Source organism: Zalophus californianus, chromosome 1, assembly GCF_009762305.2.
Source record: "Zalophus californianus isolate mZalCal1 chromosome 1, mZalCal1.pri.v2, whole genome shotgun sequence".
Taxonomy (NCBI): domain Eukaryota; kingdom Metazoa; phylum Chordata; class Mammalia; order Carnivora; family Otariidae; genus Zalophus; species Zalophus californianus.
In genome coordinates, this window is record NC_045595.1 from 171,055,302 (window position 1) to 171,078,456 (window position 23,155).

General features: G+C 37.4%; 1 protein-coding gene across 6 annotated transcripts in view; it reads right to left on the reverse strand.

Annotated features, from left to right (window-relative positions):
* EPHA6 (EPH receptor A6) overlaps positions 1–23,155 on the reverse strand; it is an 828,987-nt gene that overhangs the window by 13,241 nt on the left and 792,591 nt on the right. For 4 of the 6 annotated variants that reach the window (XM_027586194.2, XM_027586193.2, XM_027586197.2 and 1 more), the window contains 3 exons: positions 13,582–13,775; positions 11,329–11,400; positions 387–536 (listed from right to left, as the gene is read on the reverse strand). In XM_027586194.2, the coding sequence (XP_027441995.1) occupies positions 387–536; positions 11,329–11,400; positions 13,582–13,775 (416 nt within the window). The remainder of the gene's footprint in view (positions 1–386; positions 537–11,328; positions 11,401–13,581; positions 13,776–23,155) is intronic. The other 2 variants (XM_027586196.2, XM_027586195.2) reach the window with 1 other exon arrangement.

Below are 23,155 nucleotides of genomic sequence, written 5' to 3' on the forward strand. Positions count from 1 at the left end.
ATGTATGATTACAATTATTACATTTGATGAAAGTAATAGGAATTGATTATGCAAGATTAGTATATGTGAGTCATAAGAAATTTGCCTAGGTAAACTTTGCTGATGTAAAGTCTAGGATGTGAATGAGAGTAATATGCATTTCAGAAAGCATTAACAAATTTTTAAAATAGCTATTTGAATTAAACATACTCTTCCAAAGGAAAATAGTTAAAAGTGTAATGTCCAACTTCCACTGGAATGATAATCAGAAATGGTGAGGAAAGATGTGGAAATGCCATACTAGCGTTAGGAAATGTAGTTGAATCATGGTGTTCTTGATCCAGTATTTGAATTTGTAATCTCCTGAGTGGACTGCTAAACACAATAATAAACCTAGGACCACTTACTCAATGTTCATTCTTGAAATTAGGTCAAAAGTTGTAAACCCTGCTGCCATGAAGTTATTCTTATATTGCCCCATTTTTATAGAATCCAGCCAGTCACCGACTGTGACAAACAGAGGATATTCCAGAACTTCACCAGGGGATTCTGGCATTCTACAAGAAAAAACCCATGAAGACCATTTAAAAGTTAGATAAAGCAAAAAATACCCAACTTCCTTTTTTTGCCTTTTTCAATATCCTTACCTCTAATGTTTTCATACTCCATTAAAAAAAATCTCTAATTTTTCCATTATATTCAAATCAGCTGTTTTTATCTGGTCAGTTTCACTTATCAGTTTGCCTTTTTCTGCTTTTTGCCACTAACTGGGTTTTATACTAGATGTATCTTGAGAAAACCCACATCTTGCAAACTGCTGTTTACTTTTTCCTCTTGCATAAAATTGTGTTTTCAAACCTGAGGAATAGCCCAGTCCTCATCCCCAAAGGACAGTAAGTAGCCACAGGTTCTTTACTCTTAGACTTTCTAACCTGCCCCTGAATCCTTACCCTTTTGCCTTTTTTATATTTGCTATGATAGTCCCTTCTCCTTTTCAGTGAATTCATTGGTCAAGCCTCTATTTATTTATTCTCAAACATTCAACAAGAATTTATTATTTACTAAAAAATAATTTCTGCTGTTACAGACCTCAGTTGCATGAATAAGATTTACATACATCCAAGCCTAGGGTAATACGACAGCCCGAAGCACAGATATTAATATGGCATTAAACAAAGCAAAATCAATGCAAGGTTGGGTTAACAAGAAAAAGGAACCCAGCATTGATGGATCTTAAAGTGAGTGATACAGACATCTGTATTTTTGCTCCTAATATCTAATGCAAAGGGCATTGCAGTTGGGGATATTTTTTGTAGTTTTTTTTTGAGAGGGGTCGGGGGGAGAGGGGCAGAAGGAAAGAGAGAATCCTAAGCAGGTTCCACGCCCAGCACAGAGCATGACGTGGTATCGATCTCACAACCCTGAGATCATGACCTGAGCTGAAATCAAGAGTCAGACACTTAGCCAACTGAGCCACCCAGGAGCACCATATTTTTGTACTTTTAATATAAAAATAATATAAAGGTATTATTTTGGAAAGGCTAGCAGGTGTGTGCATATTCAGATACAAATACATACATAAATATATGTATGTGTGTATATGTACATACATATACAGAATAGTTTTATGTAAGCTAAAGACAGAATAAACATGGAAGTAACCTTAGAAGTTATAGTAAAATTAACTAAGAACTGTGTATTTAACTGATTCTGGCAATAAATTATATTGTTCTCCTTATAGAGATATATGAAAATTGTTAAAAATATTTTATATGGTTTTACAAAATACCTGGTAGTAAAAGTGCTTTTATAAGCATGTTATTAGCCCTCTGGGATAATAAATACATCATTTAAAAATTATTAGGTCTAGAGTTTATATTAAATAGTAGAGCAGTAACCTTTTTATGTTCAGTATTTGAGTCAAATCTATTTTCTAAGTAATGAAAAATATTCCCATTAGAAATGAATCATTGAATTATTTTTATTAGAATATTGAAGATTAATCCAAATTTCATTTACTTTGTTTTTAATTTTTTATAAAATTAAAGAATGGAAGAATCCATAGAGACTTAACTAGATCCATAGTTTTAACATTCATATTTGGAATACTTCATCATAATAGTATTTACCATTCATATTTGAACTATTTCAGCTTTAACTGGAAACCATTAGTATATGAAAACATATGATGAAACCACATGAAATAAAAATTCCTCCATTATGAAGCAGAATGGAGTATGCATGCTATATAACTCTGGTATTGTTCTGTTAAAAATATATGAGATTGGGAGTTAGGCTGTAAGGTTAGTGGATAAGGTAAAACAAAAATCTCTAATAATCAAAATTACCCATAAAAATCCTTTAAGTTACCTTTAAATAACCAGGCCCTGGGTCTTTAGAAACACAAAAGTCAGAGACATTCAGTGTGGCCATACAACTTGTACACTGCGCAACTCTTGAAGACTCTGAAAGGGACACCTTGGAATTTTTCAGGACAGAGTCCCCACTAAAGGCCTCGAGTTCATGTCTTTGGTTTTTCTTTGATTGCTACATTGACTTCCCTTTTTCTAAATTGGGGTCTAGTTGAAGATGGATGAAGGTGAAGAGATATAATGAGGAAAAAATAGTGGGTTTTTTTGCTTTTAATATATAATTCAAATTTACATAAATTATATGCATGTATCTTGTGACTACATAGTGGGTCATATCGAGTCTGGTAATCCTTAACAGTGGCTTGAATCCTTTTTACTAGTACCCAATTCTGTTGCTATATTTCCAATTTGGGAGGCTGTTAAAAGCTACATGCTCTGGGGCACCTGGGTGGCTCAGTCATTAAGTGTCTGCCTTCAGCTCAGGTCATGATCCCAGGGTCCTGGGATCGAGCCCCGCGTCGGGTTCCCTGCTCCACAGGAAGCCTGCTTCTCCCTCTCCCACTGCCCCTGCTTGTGTTCCCTCTCCCGCTGTCTCTCTCTGTCAAATAAATAAATAAATCTTTAAAAAAATAAAAAATAAAATAAAAGCTACATGCTCTTTTCTTGTACAATAAATTGCAATGCTATTTTGATTGTGGGCTGATTCATTCAAATTAATCATCAGAACGATTCATGATTTGACCCTAACAAAGATTAGTTATGTCCAAAGGTTGAAAACCTATCATAAATACTTTATTATTGCTATATTTGTTGTTTCCTAGGGATGTTCATGTCAATAAGTATTATAAAATAAGGAAAATCTCACATAAAATACAAAATAATAAAGGTATCCACTGCAAACAGAGTTAAATAGGATTCTTAATTAGAGCATTTCTCCAAGTCTTCACTTTTCTAATGTACAATGTGAACATACAAGAGGATTAGCAATAGCTTCTGCATTATTTTCCTAAATTATCTGAGCAGTTTCTATAAAACAACTCTATGGTCAACTAATCTTCAACAAAGCAGGAAAGAATGTCCAATGGAAAAAAGACAGTCTCTTCAACAAATGGTGTTGGGAAAATTGGACAGCCACATGCAGAAGAACGAAACTGGACCATTTCCTTACACCACACACAAAAATAGACTCCAAATGGTTGAAAGACCTAAACATGAGACAGGAGTCCATCAAAATCCTTGAGCAGAACACAGGCAGCAACCTCTTCGACCTCAGATGCAACAACTTTTTCCTAGACACATCCCCGAAGGCAAGGGAAGCAAGGGCAAAAATGAATATTGGGACTTCATCATCAAAATAAAAAGCTTTTGCACAGCAAAGGAAACAGTCAACAAAACCAAAAGACAACCGACAGAATGGGAGAAGATATTTGCAAATGACATATCAGATAAAGGGCTAGTATCCAAAATCTATAAAGAACTTATCAAACTCAACACCCAAAGAACAACTGATCCAATCAAAAAATGGGCAGAAGACATGAACAGACATTTTTCCAAAGAAGACATCCAAATGGCCAATAGACACATGAAAAAGTGCTCAACATCCCTCAGCATCAGGGGAAATCCAAATCAAAACCTCAATGAGATACCACCTCACACCAGTCAGAATGGCTAAAATTAACAAGTCAGGAAATGACAGATGTTGGTGGGGATGAGGAGAAAGGGGAACACTCCTACCCTGTTGGTGGGAATGCAAGTTGGTGCATCCACTCTGGAAAACAGTATTTTCAAAAACTTGAAAATAGAGCTACCATATGACCCAGCAATTGCACTACTGGGTATTTACCCCAAAGATACAAATGCAGGTATCTGAAGGGGTGCGGGCACCCCGATGTTTATAGCAGCAATGCCCACAATAGCCAAACTATGGAAAGAGCCAAGATGTCCATCAACAGACGAATGGATAAAGAAGAGGTGGTATATATATGTGTGTGTGTGTGTATATATATGGAATATTATGCAGCCACCAAAAGGATGAAATCTTGCCATTTGCAACGATGTGGATGGAACTAGAGGGTATTATGCTAAGCGAAATAAGTCAATCAGAGAAAGACATGTATCATATGTTCTCACTGAGATGAGGAATTCTTAATCTCAGGAAACAAATTGAGGGTTGCTGGAGTGGTGGGGGGTGGGAGGGATGGGGTGGCTGGGTGATAGACATTGGGGAGGGTATGTGCTATGGTGAGCGCTGTGGATTGTGTAAGACTGTTGAATCACAGACCTGTACCTCTGAAACAAATAATACATTATATGTTTAAAAAAAGAAGAAGAAGAAGCTAGCAGGAAAGGAAGAATGAAGGGGGGGATATCGGAGGGGGAGACGAACCATGAGAGACTATGGATTCTGAGAAACAAACTGAGGGTTCTAGAGGGGAGGGGGTGGGGGGATGGGTTGGCCTGGTGATGGGTATTAAAGAGGGCACGTATTGAATGGAGCACTGGGTGTTATATGCAAAGAATGAATCATGGATCACTACATCAAAAACTAATGATGTGATGTATGGTGATTAACATAACAATAAAACTTAAAAAACACATAGTTTAAGAAATACTGCTGTAGTAAATTCACTAAGTTTAAATATCAAAATGACCAGGGTACCCTTATTGCTTTATTAACATAAAGCCACACATGCTGGAAAACTGAATGTCCTATTTTAAAAAAAGGTGGCTCCCATATCTTTAATTACTTGTCAAAAAATTTTGTTGAGACTCAACAAGATTAAAAGAATGTATTCAAGTGACTTTCCCTTCATACTCCTATGCCGTACTTGAGGCGCAGACAGTGTCAGATGACTTCCACTTTCCTCTCCTGAGATAACTCTGGAATAACTCTCGAGCTTTCACAATTTCATATAATCGGTGAGTGGAAATGTAATTTGCTAATTTGTGTCCTTAGTATAGAAAGGTCATGGAAGGACATTCTATGTATACTAAATGACTTAGCTGGCCTATTTCTCTGCTGAAAAGCATTCGCTATTTGCTCCCAGAATGTTTCAGTACCATAATTCCCTTTCTCTCCACACATCTTTAGTAATCTAGTTACTCTTTGGCCTTTCTACGACTGCACTGGCAGTTGATTTAGTAAGGTCAGGTTCCCCTCATTGTTCATAGCCGCTGTGCAATAACTTTTCTTTCACCTTATCTTATAACAAAGTTGAAAAATGCTGCTATTTTCTGGCTTCCAGGGCTGGGTATCATTACCCTCACATGGATTGTCTGGAATATTACCTAATAAACAATAAATGCCCTTTCTTATCAACCATGTACAATGATAAATTCAGTCTGCTATTTGCTGAGCACATAGAAATTTCTGCTATTTGGTGATTAGTGGGAGCTGCCCACCTGAGAAATGTCTTTACCGCAAAATCTGCAGCTCACATTGAAAAAAGTACAAATTGTAGAACAGAAGGTCAAGGGTCTACTACTTTCCTCAGAAGAATGAGGAAGGGGTAAAGTTAGGAAATTCTAAATGTATAAATTATGGTCGAGAGGGCTGGAGTATAGGTAGAAAAATGACGACACAGTGTAAGGTTCAATAAATATATGCTTGTAATACAGCTAATTACGTAAAAATGGGTAGCACTGATAAAGCCAATAATTTTTCACTCTAATGAGCCCTTTGAGTTCACAATTGTACCAGTCTTTTTCTTTTTTTGGATTCATTTATTTATTTTAGAGAGAGAGCATGCCTGCAGGGGAGGAGCAGAGAGAGAGAGAGAGAGAGAGAGAGAGGCTCCAGCAGACTCTCTGCTGAGTGCTGAGCCCCACGTGGGGCTGGATCCCAGGACCCTGAGATCATGACCTGAGCTGAAACCAAGAGTTGGATGCTTAACTGACTGAGCCACCCAGTGGCCGCAGTCCTAGTCTTAATTTAGAAAGTTCTTAAATAGGTAAGTAATAGATACCAAAACTGCCAGTAAAAAGCAAGAAGGTTTTTATCCTCAAAAGTTTTCCATGTTTTATATTTATCATGCAAATATAATAATAATAGATTTATTTAAAATGATTCAAGAAAGTTTATATTTTGAGAAACACCACTGCAAAGTAAGATCCTGTTTTAATATGAAGCCATCACATACTTAAAGGCTTTTCTCTTGTTACGACTCTAACTTAACTTCTCCCCTGCCAGCTCTTACATTTATATATGGTTAGCAGAACTGCACAGATTAGGTCCATTCTATTTTACATGGCCTATATTTCAGTTATTTATTAATACTTTGTATGTTTCAGTTTTCATAACTATTAATCAAATGAGTGTATAATGTTCTACATATTGATGCTCAATAATTTTAATTTCCTGAAGCTGGGCTCCTAGGTGGCTAGCAACATTCTTTTATTACAGATGACTATGCAGTCTTATAGCATGTATCTTTTTGCTTCAGTTGAATTACTTCTTTGGGAAAAAGCCATACGACAGAAGAATTTTTTTTAAAAGAGTAAGTTAAAATTCCCTGATGGCAAGGACCATATCTCACATATCTTTCTATTTTCTATGGGCCTTAGCACAATGCTGAAAGTATTATAGGAATTTATTAAATAAGTGATGATTTAGACTTAAATATTCTCTATAGAAAAGTTTGGTCCATGACATAATGGCGGACTCATGATGAAAGATCTAATTTCATTTAGTTCCCTTAAATTGAAAAGTAAGTACCTATTGATGGAGTTTGCTTATCCCTGCCTTTGTAGGTTTCAGAGTGGAGAGAGAGGCAGTTATAGGTGGCGTGAGGTAGCCCAGGGTGAAGGGACCTAGAACTACAGCAGCAGTATTCAACTTACTCGATATCACTGCTTTTACATGCGTTTCTGATCTCATAACTCAGGGATTACACGTCACACTATTTATTTAATCCATAAATAACATACAAACTATCTACCTAAACTTTGATGGAAGAATTTATTTAATCAGGTAAAAAAGAAAACATTGCCCTTTCTACAGTTAGGCTGGATAGTAAACTTGAACACGAGTTAAATTAATAAAAGAATTCTTTGAATTCTTTTTAAAATTTTAAGGTATAATTTTACTCAAAATGCTATAAAATATCAAATGCATAGAACCATGCCTTATATTTTGTGATTATTTTATGCTTGGGGGCAATATTTCAGGGTTCCAAAGAATCAGACTCTTCACAGTGTTAAATTGGAAGAATGAATTATTTTTCATCAGCCTTTTATTTTCAGTAAGTCTTCAAGTTTTCTAATTGATATGATTATTTAATTCTCATAAGGATGATAACTAGCAGAAAGTAGGAAGGAATGAAAATTTTAAAATTGTAGATGTGTTTGAACATTTGGAGGGATAGACACAGAGTAGGAATAATACTGCTTAAAAATCTCCCATAATTCTGAGTACCTAGCACATTGTTCCGATAGCCAGAGTGATAGATCACTGAACCTCAAGGAAACACTATTTTTGTGAGAAAATAATATAGGGACAGAAATGGATTTCTTATCACATGCTAACTACAATTCATTGGCAGTGGTTGTCAAAATATGGTCTTAAAGAGGGTGCTATGGCAGCATCTGGGCTCAGTGGGAAAGAGTGTTGTGATGATTAGTAATGTCTGCCATACGTTGTGATGATTAGTAATGTCTGCCATAGCAAGGAAATAAGGAAAGCATATATTTGCCAACACTGGAAAAATTCAATCTACAAAATGTCTGAGGATGTAAATCTGGAACTGTGTTGCTGCCATAATTTCCTCATTTCTCTATTTTGTTGTAGTTACTACATTCTTTTTTTCTTTTTTCAAGTAATGTTCTTCAAGTGGCTGAACATTGTAGGAGGATGTTGAGGGGATATATTGACTAGTCTGCTAATTATTCCTATGAGTGAGGGCATATACTCTACATCCTTGTATTTGCTTAGTAGAACATAAAATAACAGGCTGTGCTCCACTACAAATTCTTCTTGGGATTTTAATGTACCCCATCTATGAAGTCTGATTAGTCCAGAGAAAATCTATGTGGGAATGTAAAAAAAAAAAAAAATGTACTTTCCCTATAATCATATTTCTGAAACAGTGCCATATTGGGAAGAATCTTTCTATTTTGCATAATTGTATATTGTTTGGTGGAAAGAACAAGGGCTTTCCAGTGGGTGGACCTTGTTAAAATGCCCGATCCACTAATTACTTGCTTTACTCTTTGAGTCTCTCTTTTCTTATCTGAGGGATGGGGATGATAATAGTGTGGATTAAATGACCTTATAGATAAAAGTGCCTAGTACAATAACTGAAACACAGTAGGCTTTCAACAAATGGCAATGATAGTTATTATTGATGATATATATACTGGAATTTTTATCAGTATTAGTATTGGTATTAACAGCAGTATTATATTAGAATATTTAATATTCTGTCTTCCTTCCATAAAGTTTTGCTAATCAATCGATTACAGCACTGATTTTGGCTAGTCATTCATTTCTCTCTCATGGAAAATATTATTAGAAGTTCTAGTTATGGAAATTAAAACAAGTTGTCTATGACCTGGTATAAACAGCGAGGCAAGTGCTGATTATGTATAGCCTAGACAGCATTGAGCAAGATCTTCTCAAAAGGAATGGAAAAATTCATATCCAATTGTTGAAAGTTATTGCCCTCAGAAGGCAGCATTATAGGTGCTTTCTGAATTGGACGGAGGAGGTAGTACCATTTAGTCTTATAAAGTTTACTTGTGGTTGTCTAAAGCAGAGGTTCTTAATTATGATACTGGTTTGAAATTTTCCCTACCTTCATGATTCACATATTACTGGCAGCCAAGTACTTGAAAGTTCAACAATAAATTTATGTGTACTAAGGAAAGTGGTGGTTCCAGTTCCTAAAAGCTAAAATATTTTAAGATCCCTAACTATGGCCCTTTGGGTAGTGAGAATATTCTTAAGTGTCTTGGCCTGCGCAAAGCACAGTTTCTGAAGCAAGTGACTATCATGGACTGGCCCATCTGGTCAAATGCTGCCCATCCCTGGATGTCACTTTTTTAGCTGATGTCATCAAAGAGCCCATAATCTGTAAAAAAAAATTTTGTGAGTGCTGGGGATCTACAGCAGGGACTGGAGAAAAGTGTTATTTTCCCATTACATGGCTGCACTGTCCAAAAAGGCATTAGCCAACTGACTTCAACCTAGTTCTGCAGTGTATGGAGGAATCAGGGGTGAGAGTTGAAGAGGTTGGAGAATAAATGTGTAGAATAATGTGGGTGGGTGGGGAAGGTTGGGCTGGGTGAAGGAACACTCATATAGTCATCAATCTACTTTATGCTATTAAACCACTGGACCTCAGATGTAACCCTGGACTCCATGGGAATATGCTTGATTTGGGGTTGAGAGTAGCTATAGCGTTTATCATGAAGGTCAGGGGAAAGGGAGTGAGAGGTGTTTCAAAGGTCATGACTAGGCCCTGCTCCTGATACCATTCTCCACAAAGACCTGGCCTCAAAGTGGGCCTTTTCTCCCAGGGGCTGTGCACCATGTGACAGCTCAAATACTTTAAAGAGGAGGTTATAAGGCAACATTGTAGAATGTAGTTTGAAATTCTCATTTATGAAAGGGTGACTGCCTATATTAATAAGGCACTTTTGCAAATTTTTAAAAAATCAATTAGATTAAAATTATACTTATAATATTGCTATGTTCACTTATACATCCACATACTTTCTTGAGTAGGAGAGAAGGTAAGAACTGTACAGAGCTCTGAATATTCCCATGGGAGTGTGCCAGGCACAAGAATATCAGCATTATTCGGAACAGCTGCTCCAGTGAAAGCTTCCTCTGACCAACATTTTTTTTTCTATTGGGTGTTCTGGCTTTTGAGAGGAGAAATTGCAGATACAAGATTTATAAAACTTCCAATATGCTAGTATAAAATTATTGAGCTGTGGGTTTCACAGCTTTCCTCATTCCTCCTTTGTTGCCTTAATTTCTTCCCCTTTTACTATTCTGTCAAGAAAAAGATAAAAGCTTCTCAGGTGAATTGTTGAGAAAAAAGCAATTAGAGTGGAATAAAAACCATGGGGACCTAGTGGGTGAGAGAGTTATGTCAGTATAGAAGTGTGAGAGAACCCTGGGAGGCTGGGGATACTCGAGAGTCTAATAAGAGTACAGGTGAGTTTAATCAGAGTTGCTGTGGGTTATACACTTAAACTCCGTTACCTGTTTGAGAGATAAATGGGTGGAGAGATTGAAATTCTACTCTCTGTCATGTTTCCTTAATCCAACATCACACTAAGACAGATGACTGGGCTTTGGGACATGGGGAATGGACAGTGTCACAGTTTTATGAGCATAAAACAAACCACACATTCTTCAGCTAACATCACTATCCTTCGTACCATGTCTCTTCCCCTGAAACAGTCTGTTCTCTGGGATCAGGGACAGGGTGGGTGGATGGCATTGGAGGTGTAGGGGTTGACAAGGGTAACCCGCTCAGGCTGCTGTGGAAATAAGAATGGTGGTAACAGTTCAGGCATGGAAACTGTAGAGCTCTGTTTCCCTTTGTTTCTCCAAGAAAAGTATATTAAAGGCGGAAAATACTAGCACATAGATCTTTGTCAGAAACAAGGATAGCAAATCAGTCACAGAAACTTCCATTTGGTCTCCCAGATATTAGACTTCAGAGTCGAATCAAACTGCCAACTTTATATAAAGTACCCAACTCTTGCCTGTGTGTGGCAATGCCATCACCAACTTGCCATTTGCTGGCCTGTCCACAGGATGACTGCACATCCCATTAAACCACACACTCTGGCCCTGTGACACAAGCCCTCATGTTGACTTTACCTCCGGATCATTTTGACTTTTTGGCATTTTCTCATCTTAGAGTCTTCGTCAGTATTTTCCAACTATGATAAACATTCATAATCTTGAAAAAGCAGGGAAGAAATTGTTTTATCTGCTTTTCTTCAAAAAGAAGGCTCTTACCTGCCTGCTTCTACAGCCATAGAACAGTTAGAGAGCTCTGCTGATGGGCACTGGCTGTGGGGTCCGTTAACCCTATACCACAATGAGAGGCTCAGATTAAATGAGTTCAGTTTATAGATAACCAAAGTTCTTTTCCATTAATGCAACACTCACTGCATTAGCTCTTTCTCTTCAATGTCAATGCATGCCCATCTCTTCAATAAAACATAAAAACAAAAACCAAGAAACATTTTCTCTAACTACTTCTCTTTCCCTTCAAAGACAGGCTTCTTAGTACTTTATACTGCTTTTCTCTGACCTCACATTTACTGCTGCTCCATTGCAATCTGTCTTACACACTTTTATTCCAATGTTCTTGCTAAGGCTGCCCATAAATACCTGACCACTTTGCTGCTAAATTCAATGGACCCACTTCACTTTTTATCTTGCTGAAGCTTTGTGAAGACTTGGACATTACACTCCTTGAAACTCTCCCCATTTTTGGCTTCTATGACACTGCTCTTTCCCGACTTCCATTATTACTGGTCTGGCTCTTCTTTCTTGGTCTCCTTTGGGTAATCTCCTTCAGCTCATTTCTTAAATCTTGGTGTTTGAGAGAACACCCTTCCCTCTTTCCCTCTGCTAATTTTCATACCTTATAGTCTCTATGGGTCATCTCAACTATGCATGAATCTTCAGCTATAGTCTCTATGTTGATGATCTTCAAATCTTCAGCCCAGATCTTTCCACCTGAGGTTCAACCTACAAATATAACTGCCTATTGCACATCTCCACCTACCTGCCCCACAGTTATCTTCAATTCAGCTTACTTGAAATGGTCTCATTTCTATTCCAAAGCCCTATCCTTCTTAGTGGTAGGTAATATTATCAGCCAGCTTGTCTAAGAAACTAACTTGACAGTATCCTTGACTCTTTTCTCTCCTCCCCCCTCCATATTCAATCAATGACCAAGACACATTGTTCTCCTTGCCTGAGAATAAATCCATCCTCTTACCTCCTGACCCCAAACTTATTCCCATTTCATGAGTTAGGCCCTAATCTTTTCTAGCTTGGGTTTCTGTAAACATACAACTGTCTGTTTCTAGTCTTGTTCCTTGTTTTGCACTCAGTCTAAATCAGCTCTAGAGCTGTCTTTTAGAAATGCAAATATGATCCTGCCATTCTCTTGCTTAAAATCCTTCATTGAGTGCCCTTTTACGATAAAATCCTACGTTCCCTCCCCGCCCCCCGCCCTTTACTGCTTCCTCTGTTAGACTGCTTTAGGGAAGATGGGCTAGAGTAATAGTTTAATCTCTAGCTATTTCATGCTTGGCTTCACTTTACTGAGGCTGCCAATTAGTGATTTGGTGGTGAACTCTTATGTGCTCTGCAGTGAACTGAGGGCCTGCTTAAGTAGTCCTTGAAGAGCCTTTGGCCTTGTTATCACAAAAAACCTGCACTGACTTGAACCTGTGACCTAAACTTGAACATCTGTATATTCTGTTGGCCGTCACCTGAGTTAGGAAAGTGAGCTTTGGAAATGCTTTGGTTATTTCTAAATCCAATTTGGCCTAAATACATATATTCTCAATTCAATAATATTTTAAATGTAATCTTTTCAGAAATAGATAATAGTGGGTTTTTTTTCCTTCTACTCTCCTCTTCTTAAAATTGTTTAGAGAGAGGTGAGTAGATCTTCTCAACTCTACTGACTTTTATAAAATGGTATATGAGCGCCTTTATTTTCTTGTCTTGTCATCTGTCTTTTTCTGGTTCTAGAAATGGAAAGTAACAACAGCTGGGTATGATCATATCAGCGGGAAACATCCTCACTCCTGGCTGATTCACAAATTGCCCCTGTCTTGCTTGCCATTTCAGATAGAGGGACAGAACATAGAATGGACAAGAAAATTAAAGAAGCTACAGATATACACAAATCCTACTTACAGAGGTAAGGCAGGATCAGGAAAAAAAGAAAGGATATACAAATGCCAAAGACCCCCACAAGAAAAAAAAATGTAACGAAAGTAACGCAGAAAAATTAGATATGGAGAGAACGAAAGGAGACTCTGTTTTCTTAAGACAAAAAACCCATTTAAAAATGTTCATTTTTTTCACAGCTGACAAATAAAACATGGTTTGTATAAAATATTCTAAAAGGTCGACAACTAGACAGTTATCATGGTAAACTTTCTCCTCTCTACCTGTTAGTCTTGTCTATAGCCTGAAAGAAATGACTGTCGAGGAGAAAAAAATCAACACTCTGCATCTTACACAAGGATGTCCTCCACCAGGGTGTGAAGGGCACTGGGATTGCGGATCAGTTTGTCAAGGAAGCTGACAATGTCAGTAAATTTTGGTCTGTGATTTCTCTCCTTCTGCCAACAATGGAGCATCAGCTGGTGTAGAGATGCTGGACAGCCCATGGGAGCCGGAAGTCTGTAACCTTCTTCAATGGACAGAATGACCTAAATACAAACACACACAGGTTAGTCTCTTACTTTTCGGGACAAATAACACAACATATGCTAAGTTATAATTCCTTTTTTTTTTTTTAAGGTTTTATTTATTTATTTGACAGAGAAAGACACAGCGAGAGAGGTAACACAAGCAGGGGGAGTGGGAGAGGGAGAAACAGGCTTCCCGCAGAGCAGGGAGCCCGATCTGGGGCTCGATTCCAGGACCCTGGGATCATGACCTGAGCCGAAGGCAGATACTTAACGCCTGAGCCACCCAGGCACCCCCATAATTCCTTTTTATATAGAAGCCAAAATATTGGTAAACATGAAACCTTGTGGGTACAAGCAGCCCAAACAAAGATAAATACAAAAGTTGCAAGTATCTACATTAATATTTGCTGACACCTCTTTGAGTGAAATATGTTTTTAAACATGTGGTATTCAGAAGGGAGGTTAAGTTTCATCACAATTTCGAGAAACAGTCCTGTGTGATTTAGCTGGAACGTCTCCAAACCCAATTAGGACATCAGAAAGTCAGCATAAGATTGATACGTTTTGCGCAAGCCACGTGTGACAAATGTGTTAAGTAAAATTGTACCTCTGTTGAAGCACTGAACTCCTAAGTCATTTTTTATCCTTTTGTAATAATGTCAGTGTGTATTCTTTTGCTGGCTATCATTCCTTCTTCCTTCTTTATTGCCTATTTAATTTCTCTTTGCTTACTTCTGCCTTTCCCTTAGTCTGACCCTGATGTGATTATGAAGTCCTCTCAGAACTTCTACGGTCATTCAATCCTTGAAATGCTATCAATGGCTGGCCTAAGACCACAGAGCGACAGGATCATTCAAGCCTGCATATCCTCAGGGCCAGCGTTCTCCAATAGAACTTTTTGTTCTCTCTGTCCAACATGATAGCAAGTAGTCACGTGTGGCTGTTGAGTGCTTGAAATGTGGCTAATAAGACTGAGGAACTGAATTTTGTGTTTTAGTTTATTTTAATTCATTAAAATTTAAATAGCCACGTGTGGCTGGTGGCTACTATATAGGACAGAGAGGCTCTAGGGGAAGGAATCTTTATAAGAAGTTGAGTTAAGAGTAGCAACATGATGACAACAAGGTGGGTTTTTTTTTTTTTTGAACTCAGGAAATCATATATAAGATAAGGCAGGAAAGTCATCTATTTCATATATGGCCCACCTGGGAATCTCCTAATAATGCAATATAATATAATGCAATAATGCAACTCTGAATTTATATAGCTTATTTCTTATGATGTGTTCAAAGTATTCATGTGGCCCTTTATCTTTTTTTAAAATATTTTATTTATTTATTTTATAGAGAGAAAGAGAGAGCATGAGTGGGGAGAGAAGCAGAGGGAAAAAGAGAGATAATCTGAAGAAGACTCTGCGCTGAGTGTGGAGCCTGACATGGGGCTCAATCTCATGACGTTGAGATCACGACCTGACACCAAGAGTTAGATGCTTAACCAACTGAGCCACCCAGGTGCCCCATCATGTGACCCTTTATTCTTATATCATCTCTGGGAGAAAGAAAAAGGAAAGGCTCCATTCCCCATTTTTGAGGTGGGCAGCTGAAGAACAGACTGATAGTTAAAGACAGGCGCAACTCAACCTCATCACTGTCCTCCATCAACAATAGAAATACAAAAATGCAAGTGCTAAGATTGCTAACCGGAGATCTCTCTTTATTGTCGCAACAGCTACACACTTTCTGTAATTCGAAAAACACATCTTAATTTTTTTTAATTGACATTATTTGACAGGATTCTGAAATATCCATAATTCATGCTACAGGCAGTTTGCAAAAAGGAGCAATATTATGCCTACAAGAACCTCTTAACTGCTAAGCTTTAGCGTTTTGGTAATAGGGAACTTCTCATGATCCCATCGGTGTCTTTGTGACCAGAACACTTTAACCTGTCAGGATACTAGCATTTTTGTATTCATTTTATCCTGTTATTGAACAGGACTTTTTCTTATCTGTTTCCTGATTATTTTTGCTACCAACTAGCCTTGGATTTTAAGACCTTTTGCAACACATTTTAGTAAAACAGGATATATGTAAAATGCTTGTATAGCATCAAAACTACCGTGGATAGTTCTGAAAAGTAACTAAGAAATAGGATAGAATTCCATTATAAAAAGACTTTAAAATCCCACCCTATAAGAGAACTCTAGTTGATTTACCACAGTTACCTAATTATAAGTGCATAGAATAAAATAGATGACAAGTGAGGTTATATTTTGAGAAAAAATATTAGCTGCTTTTATTATCTATCATGTGCTAGGTGATTTGCATCAGTTTCTTCATTGACTGCTTAAAATAACTCAATATGATAGTTGTTATTATCCCTATTCTTTTTTTTTAAGTGGAGCCCAACCTGGGACTTGAACTCATGACCCTGAGATCAAGACCAAGCTAAGATCAAGAGTTGGACGCTTAACCGACTGAGCCACCAAGGTGCCCCTTATTGTCCTTATTCTTAAGTGAACAAAAATTTAGACTCAGAGAGTTTAGGAAAATTGCCTAAATTCACACAGTATAGAAGGCAGAGCTAGCATTTAAAGAGAGTTCCATTAGCTTCCAACTTTTTCTCTGACCATTCCCCAGAAATGCTTTTCAGTTCTCATGATAAATCCTCCTTTCCAATTTTATATCATTTAACAGGATTTTAGGAGTGGTTTCCATGTTACCTTTTGTCATAGCACCTGGTAATTTGACTTCATTGTTTTTATTTGGATCTTAAATTTTATATTCTGGGTAAATCAAACACATATTTACTTCATAGTTTGCAAAATGTTATCTCAGCCTGAACAGAGTCATTTCTGAATGCTTCTGAGTCTTATACACATTTCTATTATTTCTTTTTTTTAAAGTTTTTATTTATTCATGAGAGAGAGAGAGAGAGAGAGGCAGAGGGAGAAGCAGCTTCCCAAGGAGCAGGGAGCCCGATGGGGGACTCGATCCCAGGACCCTGGGATCACGAGCTGAGCCGAAGGCAGATGCCCAACCATCTGAGCCACCTAGGTGCCCCACATTTTTATTATTTCATCTATTACATTGTATTGTAACTATTCATCTGCTTTTCCACTAGGGCTATACATACTTGAAAGCAGGAATTATGTCTGTAGATTTTACATTCTCATCATTTAGTGTGGTGCCTGACACATTAATAAATTTTATTGAACAAAACCAAAGCTATTAGAAGAAATTTTTGGATTTGTTTTGATAGAGCAGCAGATTCTTAGAAAACCTGAAGTTTTAAACTACCCAAGATGGATTCAAATTATGAGCATGGCAGCATTTGAAATCCCTTCTGAAGGAAAGAAGTATTAATCAAAAATTGGTGCATCAAGCAGCATTCTCCAAAATGATTTCATGATCTCACTTTGGTTTGCCTGGACGATGACGAGTGAGACCGGGGCTTGCTATTCTCCAGCAGAGAAGGACTGGACTCAAACTCAGCTTTCTGTAAGACTGGTGGCTTCTTCCTCCTGTCTAGAGGGGTTACTATTTCCCAGTGGCTTCATGGTCCTTAGTTGACTTTCCCAGACAGCTCCTGTAAATAATTAACACCCATTGCAGACTGCTTTGTGCCAAGTGGGTTGTTCATATTCTCTTTTGACAAAATTGCTCTCATAATTGTCCTGTAAAAGGAGAGTGTGGTCCCTTGTCTGGAACCTTTACCCATAATGAGTTCAACAGTGTTTCTGGCCCCAGGATGCTTTTCTGTGGGGATAGTGACCTTTTCTTCTTGTTGACCTCTGACCTTTACATTTCTTTAATTCTTTAACTTGTGACCTTGTGAAATTTGTTGAGCCCTGTATCATGTCAGGTGTCATACATGAAGGGTCCTTGTAGGATAATAGTAACAACAGTAACAACAGTGACAATAACAGCTATTAGTGAGAGCTCTTGGATATTTCCAGGTATCCGTTCTAAATGATTTACATGTATCAACTCTTTTAATCCTCATAATAACCCTGTGAGGTAGGTACTGTTGTTATCCCTATCTTACAGACAAGGAAGGTAAATAGAGAGAGGTTTAACTTGCCCAAGATTGCACTCCTAAAATTCCAGCTTCGAGGGAGCCAAAAGAAGAGATTTAAGCAATATGATCCACAAAATGGTTAAAAGACATCTTTCTAATGGATTTTTAAAATTTAATCATCCAAAGATATATATATTAACCATTTAACATGTACTATTTTTTTAAAAAAATATTTTATTATGCTGTTAGTCAACATACATTACATCATTAGTTTTTGATGTAGTGTTCCATGATTCATTGTTTGCGTATAACACCCAGTGCTCCATTCAATACATGCCCTCTTTAACACCCATCACCAGGCTAACCCATCCCCCCACCCCCTCCCCTCGAGAACCTTCAGTTTCTTTCTCAGAGTCCATAGTCTCTCATAACATGTACTATTGGGTATGCTATGTATAAAAGGTAACAAATGGGTAAGAAGTATCTGTCTTTAGGAAACATATAATCTAGTGAAGAAGACTGGGGAGTTTGACTACGGTAAATGCCAAGTTGAACAGGGAGTTATGGGAGTATGTGGAAGAACTGCCTAACCCAGCCTTGGGAAGGCTTCTCAGTGGAGGTGAGATGGATCTCACAGGAAATGTAGAAGGTTAGCAGGGTCAACTGGATAGGGTGAAGGGAGGAGATGGGACCTGATCAGGGAATGGAAGCAGATTTGTGCAGCTAGAATATAGACTTTGAAGGCTCTATTATTGTTCAAAGGCTGGGAGGTTAAGTAAAAATTACATTTCTTAGGATCATGAATGATTTTATATGCTACAAATGACTTTTTGCTAAGAGAAAAGGGTTTTAGCAAGTAAATGACATTATATTTGCCTTTGGGAAGCCCGCTCTAGCTTCAGTGTGGAGAGCATGTTGGAAGGAGAAGGAGGCCAGGAATGAGGCTTGCAATGATCCAGGCAAGATACCAGGATGACCTCAGTGGAGGGAGGCAGTGGCTGTGGTATACAAGAAGAGGACTGATTTGGCAGAAACACAAAATAGGGTTAAGGTTAGATGTGGCAGGACAGGTTTTTGGCTTGGTCAACTAGAAAAGACAGAGGTCACGGGAGAAGAAACAATTTTGGGGCTGGAATGATGATGAGTTCAATTTCCTATGAGCTTTCTGGTTTCAGATTCAAGTAACATATATAACTTTGAGAGCTTATTATGTGCCACGCTCTGGCCTAGCTCACTTTATTTAGGTCCCAAATTCCCTTATTATGCGAGTATGGTTATGCATATTTTATAGGTAAGAAAGCCGAAGCTCAAACTGATAAATAGATTGGGTCAGTATTGCATAGCTAATAATTCCCTGAAAAACAGACTGATATTATCATCTTGATAGCCTCTGGATCATGGTAGTGGTAGTGAACATCTGTCCTGAATCTTGAGCCAGATCCCTTTGTGCCAGAATTAGATCCCGAGCCTCTCTCACTTTCTTGTACACCCCATGCTGCCTTCTCACCTGCTGCAGCTCATGCTCAGCCTTCTCTGCAGACGTTTATATCTATCACCTACAGGACATAGAACTTTATGAGGTTGTCATGCAGACGCCTTAGATTTATTTTGTTCAAAACTTACCCCATTCCTCCTTTGGGATTCCTGTCCTTTGCGAAGGGTACCACTGTTCTTGCAGTGACTCAAGGCAGAGATCAAGGAGTATTTGGGTCTCTCTCTTCCCTGATGCTCAACAGTAACTGAAGTCATGCTGATTCTACTCCTTTCATATATTTTAAATCTGCTCTATTTTCAATTCTCCCTCCAAATGATTTCTTTCCCATTCTGATAACAGCCTCCTAACTAGTCTACTTGTCTTCCTTTCCCTTTTCCACTCATCTCCCACAGTGCAGCGGAAGCAATCCTGAGGTGGCGCTGTGATCTCATTCCTCCCATGTCTGAAGTTCTGTGGCGGCTCTCCTTGAGCCTGGCTCTCAGTCCTCACCTCTGGCTGCATCCAGGCCTTTGCTCTGGCCATTACAAAACACTTGTGATCTTTCAGCTGGGTGAGCTGGACGCCTCAAGAGCAGCAACTGTTTCTTTTCCCATAGGTTCCTGGCATCTAGCACGATGCTTTGTCAAGTCAAAAAATAGAGCTTCAATGGTCACATATGTGATCTATGAAAGCTGTATTTTATGGGCAACTTGAGAAAACCTATATTAACCTTTACCTTCATAAACATGTCTTTTGTGAGCAGCTTTATTTTATAGGTATTTTCTGATTCCTTAGTGAAGGACTGAAAAGGAGCCAGAAGCATATGGGGTGCTTTGTCTAAAAGACTAATTGAGGTTTATTGTTTTAGGATATGAAGGGGTGATAATTAACTAGAGAGAATTTTGTAACAGTTTGGTTTATGATAGCTGTAGGCTGTCATCCTTTGGAGAAGAATTATACAAGGTTAAAGCCTTATTTAAAAATGCAAGAAGAAAATTAAAATAAAGTGAAAAAATATGAAAATGACTGCAGTAATAATTTCCATGCAGAGGTAGAAGGAATTAGATTCTGTCAGAATTTATTATCTAAAACTTGGCTGGTTATTCTAAATAGACCATACTGGTTCCTTGTCATTGACACCGCAATTTTTAGCAGCCTAGAATCAACATAAGGCTCAGTTGGGGCACGTAGCAGACTATTCTGCTCTTGCTGAATCTGATGAGTTTTCCAATTGTGTTGACAGTTTCTGAATCAAAGCAGGCAATGTGCACCTTTTATTAAACAAGGCAAACAAGAAGTAGACAGTCAACATGAAGATGCTGAGACATCTCTGAACAATACCATTGAACAAGGACTGCTCAGGCTATGCAGGCAATCACATAAGTATCTCCAAAAAGAAGCATATTGAATTTAGTTATTCATACTTTCTTTTAAAAGAAACTCACAAAATTTTAGTCTACTGAAATGTACATTAATAAATGGAATGTGAAATGATTCTATTCTTATCTTCCCTCTAAATATTCATCATGGCTTTGTGGAAAACCTATAGTCTCAGGTAGAATGGGGATGGTGAAGCAAAGGGTCCAAGTATACACTTCCTTTTTTGGATAATGATTACTTATATATATTAGGATATTTGATTTGTATACTATATGCTGAAAACACTGGTAATCTATTTTCCTGATATGCAATATAAAGGCTGTGTCTACATGGGAGAGAAAAAAAAAAGGAAGGAAAGACATGGTTATAAGGAAATAACATTTATAATCTTATACTGGTTTTCTTATTCAATATTTTTCAAAGTCCTAAATTGTCACTAACAAACTCATTAGTTGGGCAGGCCTCTGTCTCCTCATTAATGAAGAAAAGACAACTGGATTCAATGCTTGCAACTGTACTGTTTAGCTCAAAAAGCTGTTTCTACAGTCAAAACTGAAGTCTTTATCTGCAGGGCCTTTTGAAACATCTCTACAGTTTGAGGTTCTGTAGCCTCCAGTTCTAGATTTGGCCTTCATGGAAAAGGACTATTTCCCACAGAGTTCCAAATGCAGGGAGACAAAAATCCAGACAGAGCCAGAGACTGTCCTGGCAAACTAAGACTAAGAAGCTAAGGAAATATAGTTGATGAGTACAAAGAAAGGGGGGATTTTAAAATGTCCTCTTTGTAAATGCTCCAAAGAGAGCAAAAGATGGAATAAAAATTTTAAGAGCTAAAGATTATAAATATATTTCAATATGTAAATATATTGAAGGTGTAATTAATTTTTTATGAAAACATTACTGGCATGTATATAGTTTCTTGCTTTGTGGTCATTTAGGTACAAAAAAGTTTCCCTTGAAAATTACCCTGTGGTAGTGGCATATTGGTTATTGGTTTCCTCTACTTCGAACTTTACCATTTGAATTATTTACAATGGTGATTGATTGCCTTTCATAATATTCCCTATTGCTCTTGACACTAGTAGACATGCATCAGGCTAGTGTAATTAGTATGTATTTAATTAAAATGCTGCTATTGCCTATGTACCGATAGTAGCAGTTATTGAAAAATTGAGAAAAGGAAGGCCATTTTGACAATTGCCTTGGTATAGTACGTATTCAAATAAATGCAAAAATTCCCTCAGTAATATGGAAAGGTTGAAATAATGGGAATGGGCCTTTAGCAATTTCCTGTATCTTACACAGATCATTACACAAAGACCATTACATAATAAAGAAGAGTTTGGAAAATCTAATCAGAGACAAAAATTGGAAATGACTGGACTCTCTGAGTCATAAAATCATACTGCATTTCTAGGTAAGTGGATTCTACCCATCCACCATTCTTGGCTGAAATACTGCCCTATAATTGTAAAGGTTATAAAATTATAAGGACAAACAAGAAATATGGTAAAAGGTTATTTTCTTCCTTTATAAATTTTGAAAAAAGAAATCACTTCCAATAAGGTCAAAAGGTTCTTTTCAACCACATGACCTATAAAAAGAAAACCCTAAAGATAAACTCCCAGTTTTTTTCTTCAGGTAAGCTTCAGAAAGCAATTTAAAACAAAACTTATTATTCTATAAAAGCTTTCGAAAACTAAGGAGAATAAACCCCACAGAAACACTGAGGCAGCATTATGTTTCCTAGTAATCCTCAAATGAGATGTTCCCTAATACTGGCTCTCTTTTGTGAAAATGAACTAGCTTAGTAGCATATGCCTAAATGATACCATATGCATAAGACATTTGGGTTTCAAATTGCTTCAAGGAGTTTTTTTGTTTTTTGTTTTCGCCTTTGTTTTTTTTTTTTTGAACAGCATCATGTCAGGGAAAAAAACAAAACAAAACAAAATCCAAGACTCTGGTCTTGTATTCAGATCATTAGTTCGAGCCAAGTCGCCTCTCATTTATGTGGTGCTAGTTTTTTTCCCTACATATTAGCTCTGTGGGGATTTGGTTCTTTAATGTTGTCTGCTGTTCATGTTTTGCTTCCATTTTCTTCTGTTAAGCACATTATACAGTGTAAGTGTTGGAAGAACCGCAGTGCCCTTGGTGTCATCTTTGGAACTTGCATAGCTCCTTACATTACATTGTACTCCCACTGTATAATAAACAACAATTACTTTGAACTTGGATGAAAATAACATAAAACATAACCCAGCAGTACCTTTAAAAAAAGAAGGAAAAAAAGCTAGGAAACAGCAAGGAGCTGTACACCTTCAACATATCTGTGACATGTTTCTGGGGTAGTAGGCTAAATTTGTCCATTATTAAAATTTGATTTTAAGCTACTGCTGTATATACTTTTAAGAAATGTAACAAATATGGTACATTTTATAAATTTTTAATATCAAGACACGAAACACTACAAAAAAGATTTATAGTTCCAAACAACAGCGAGTCAATCTGCATTCTTTTGCTA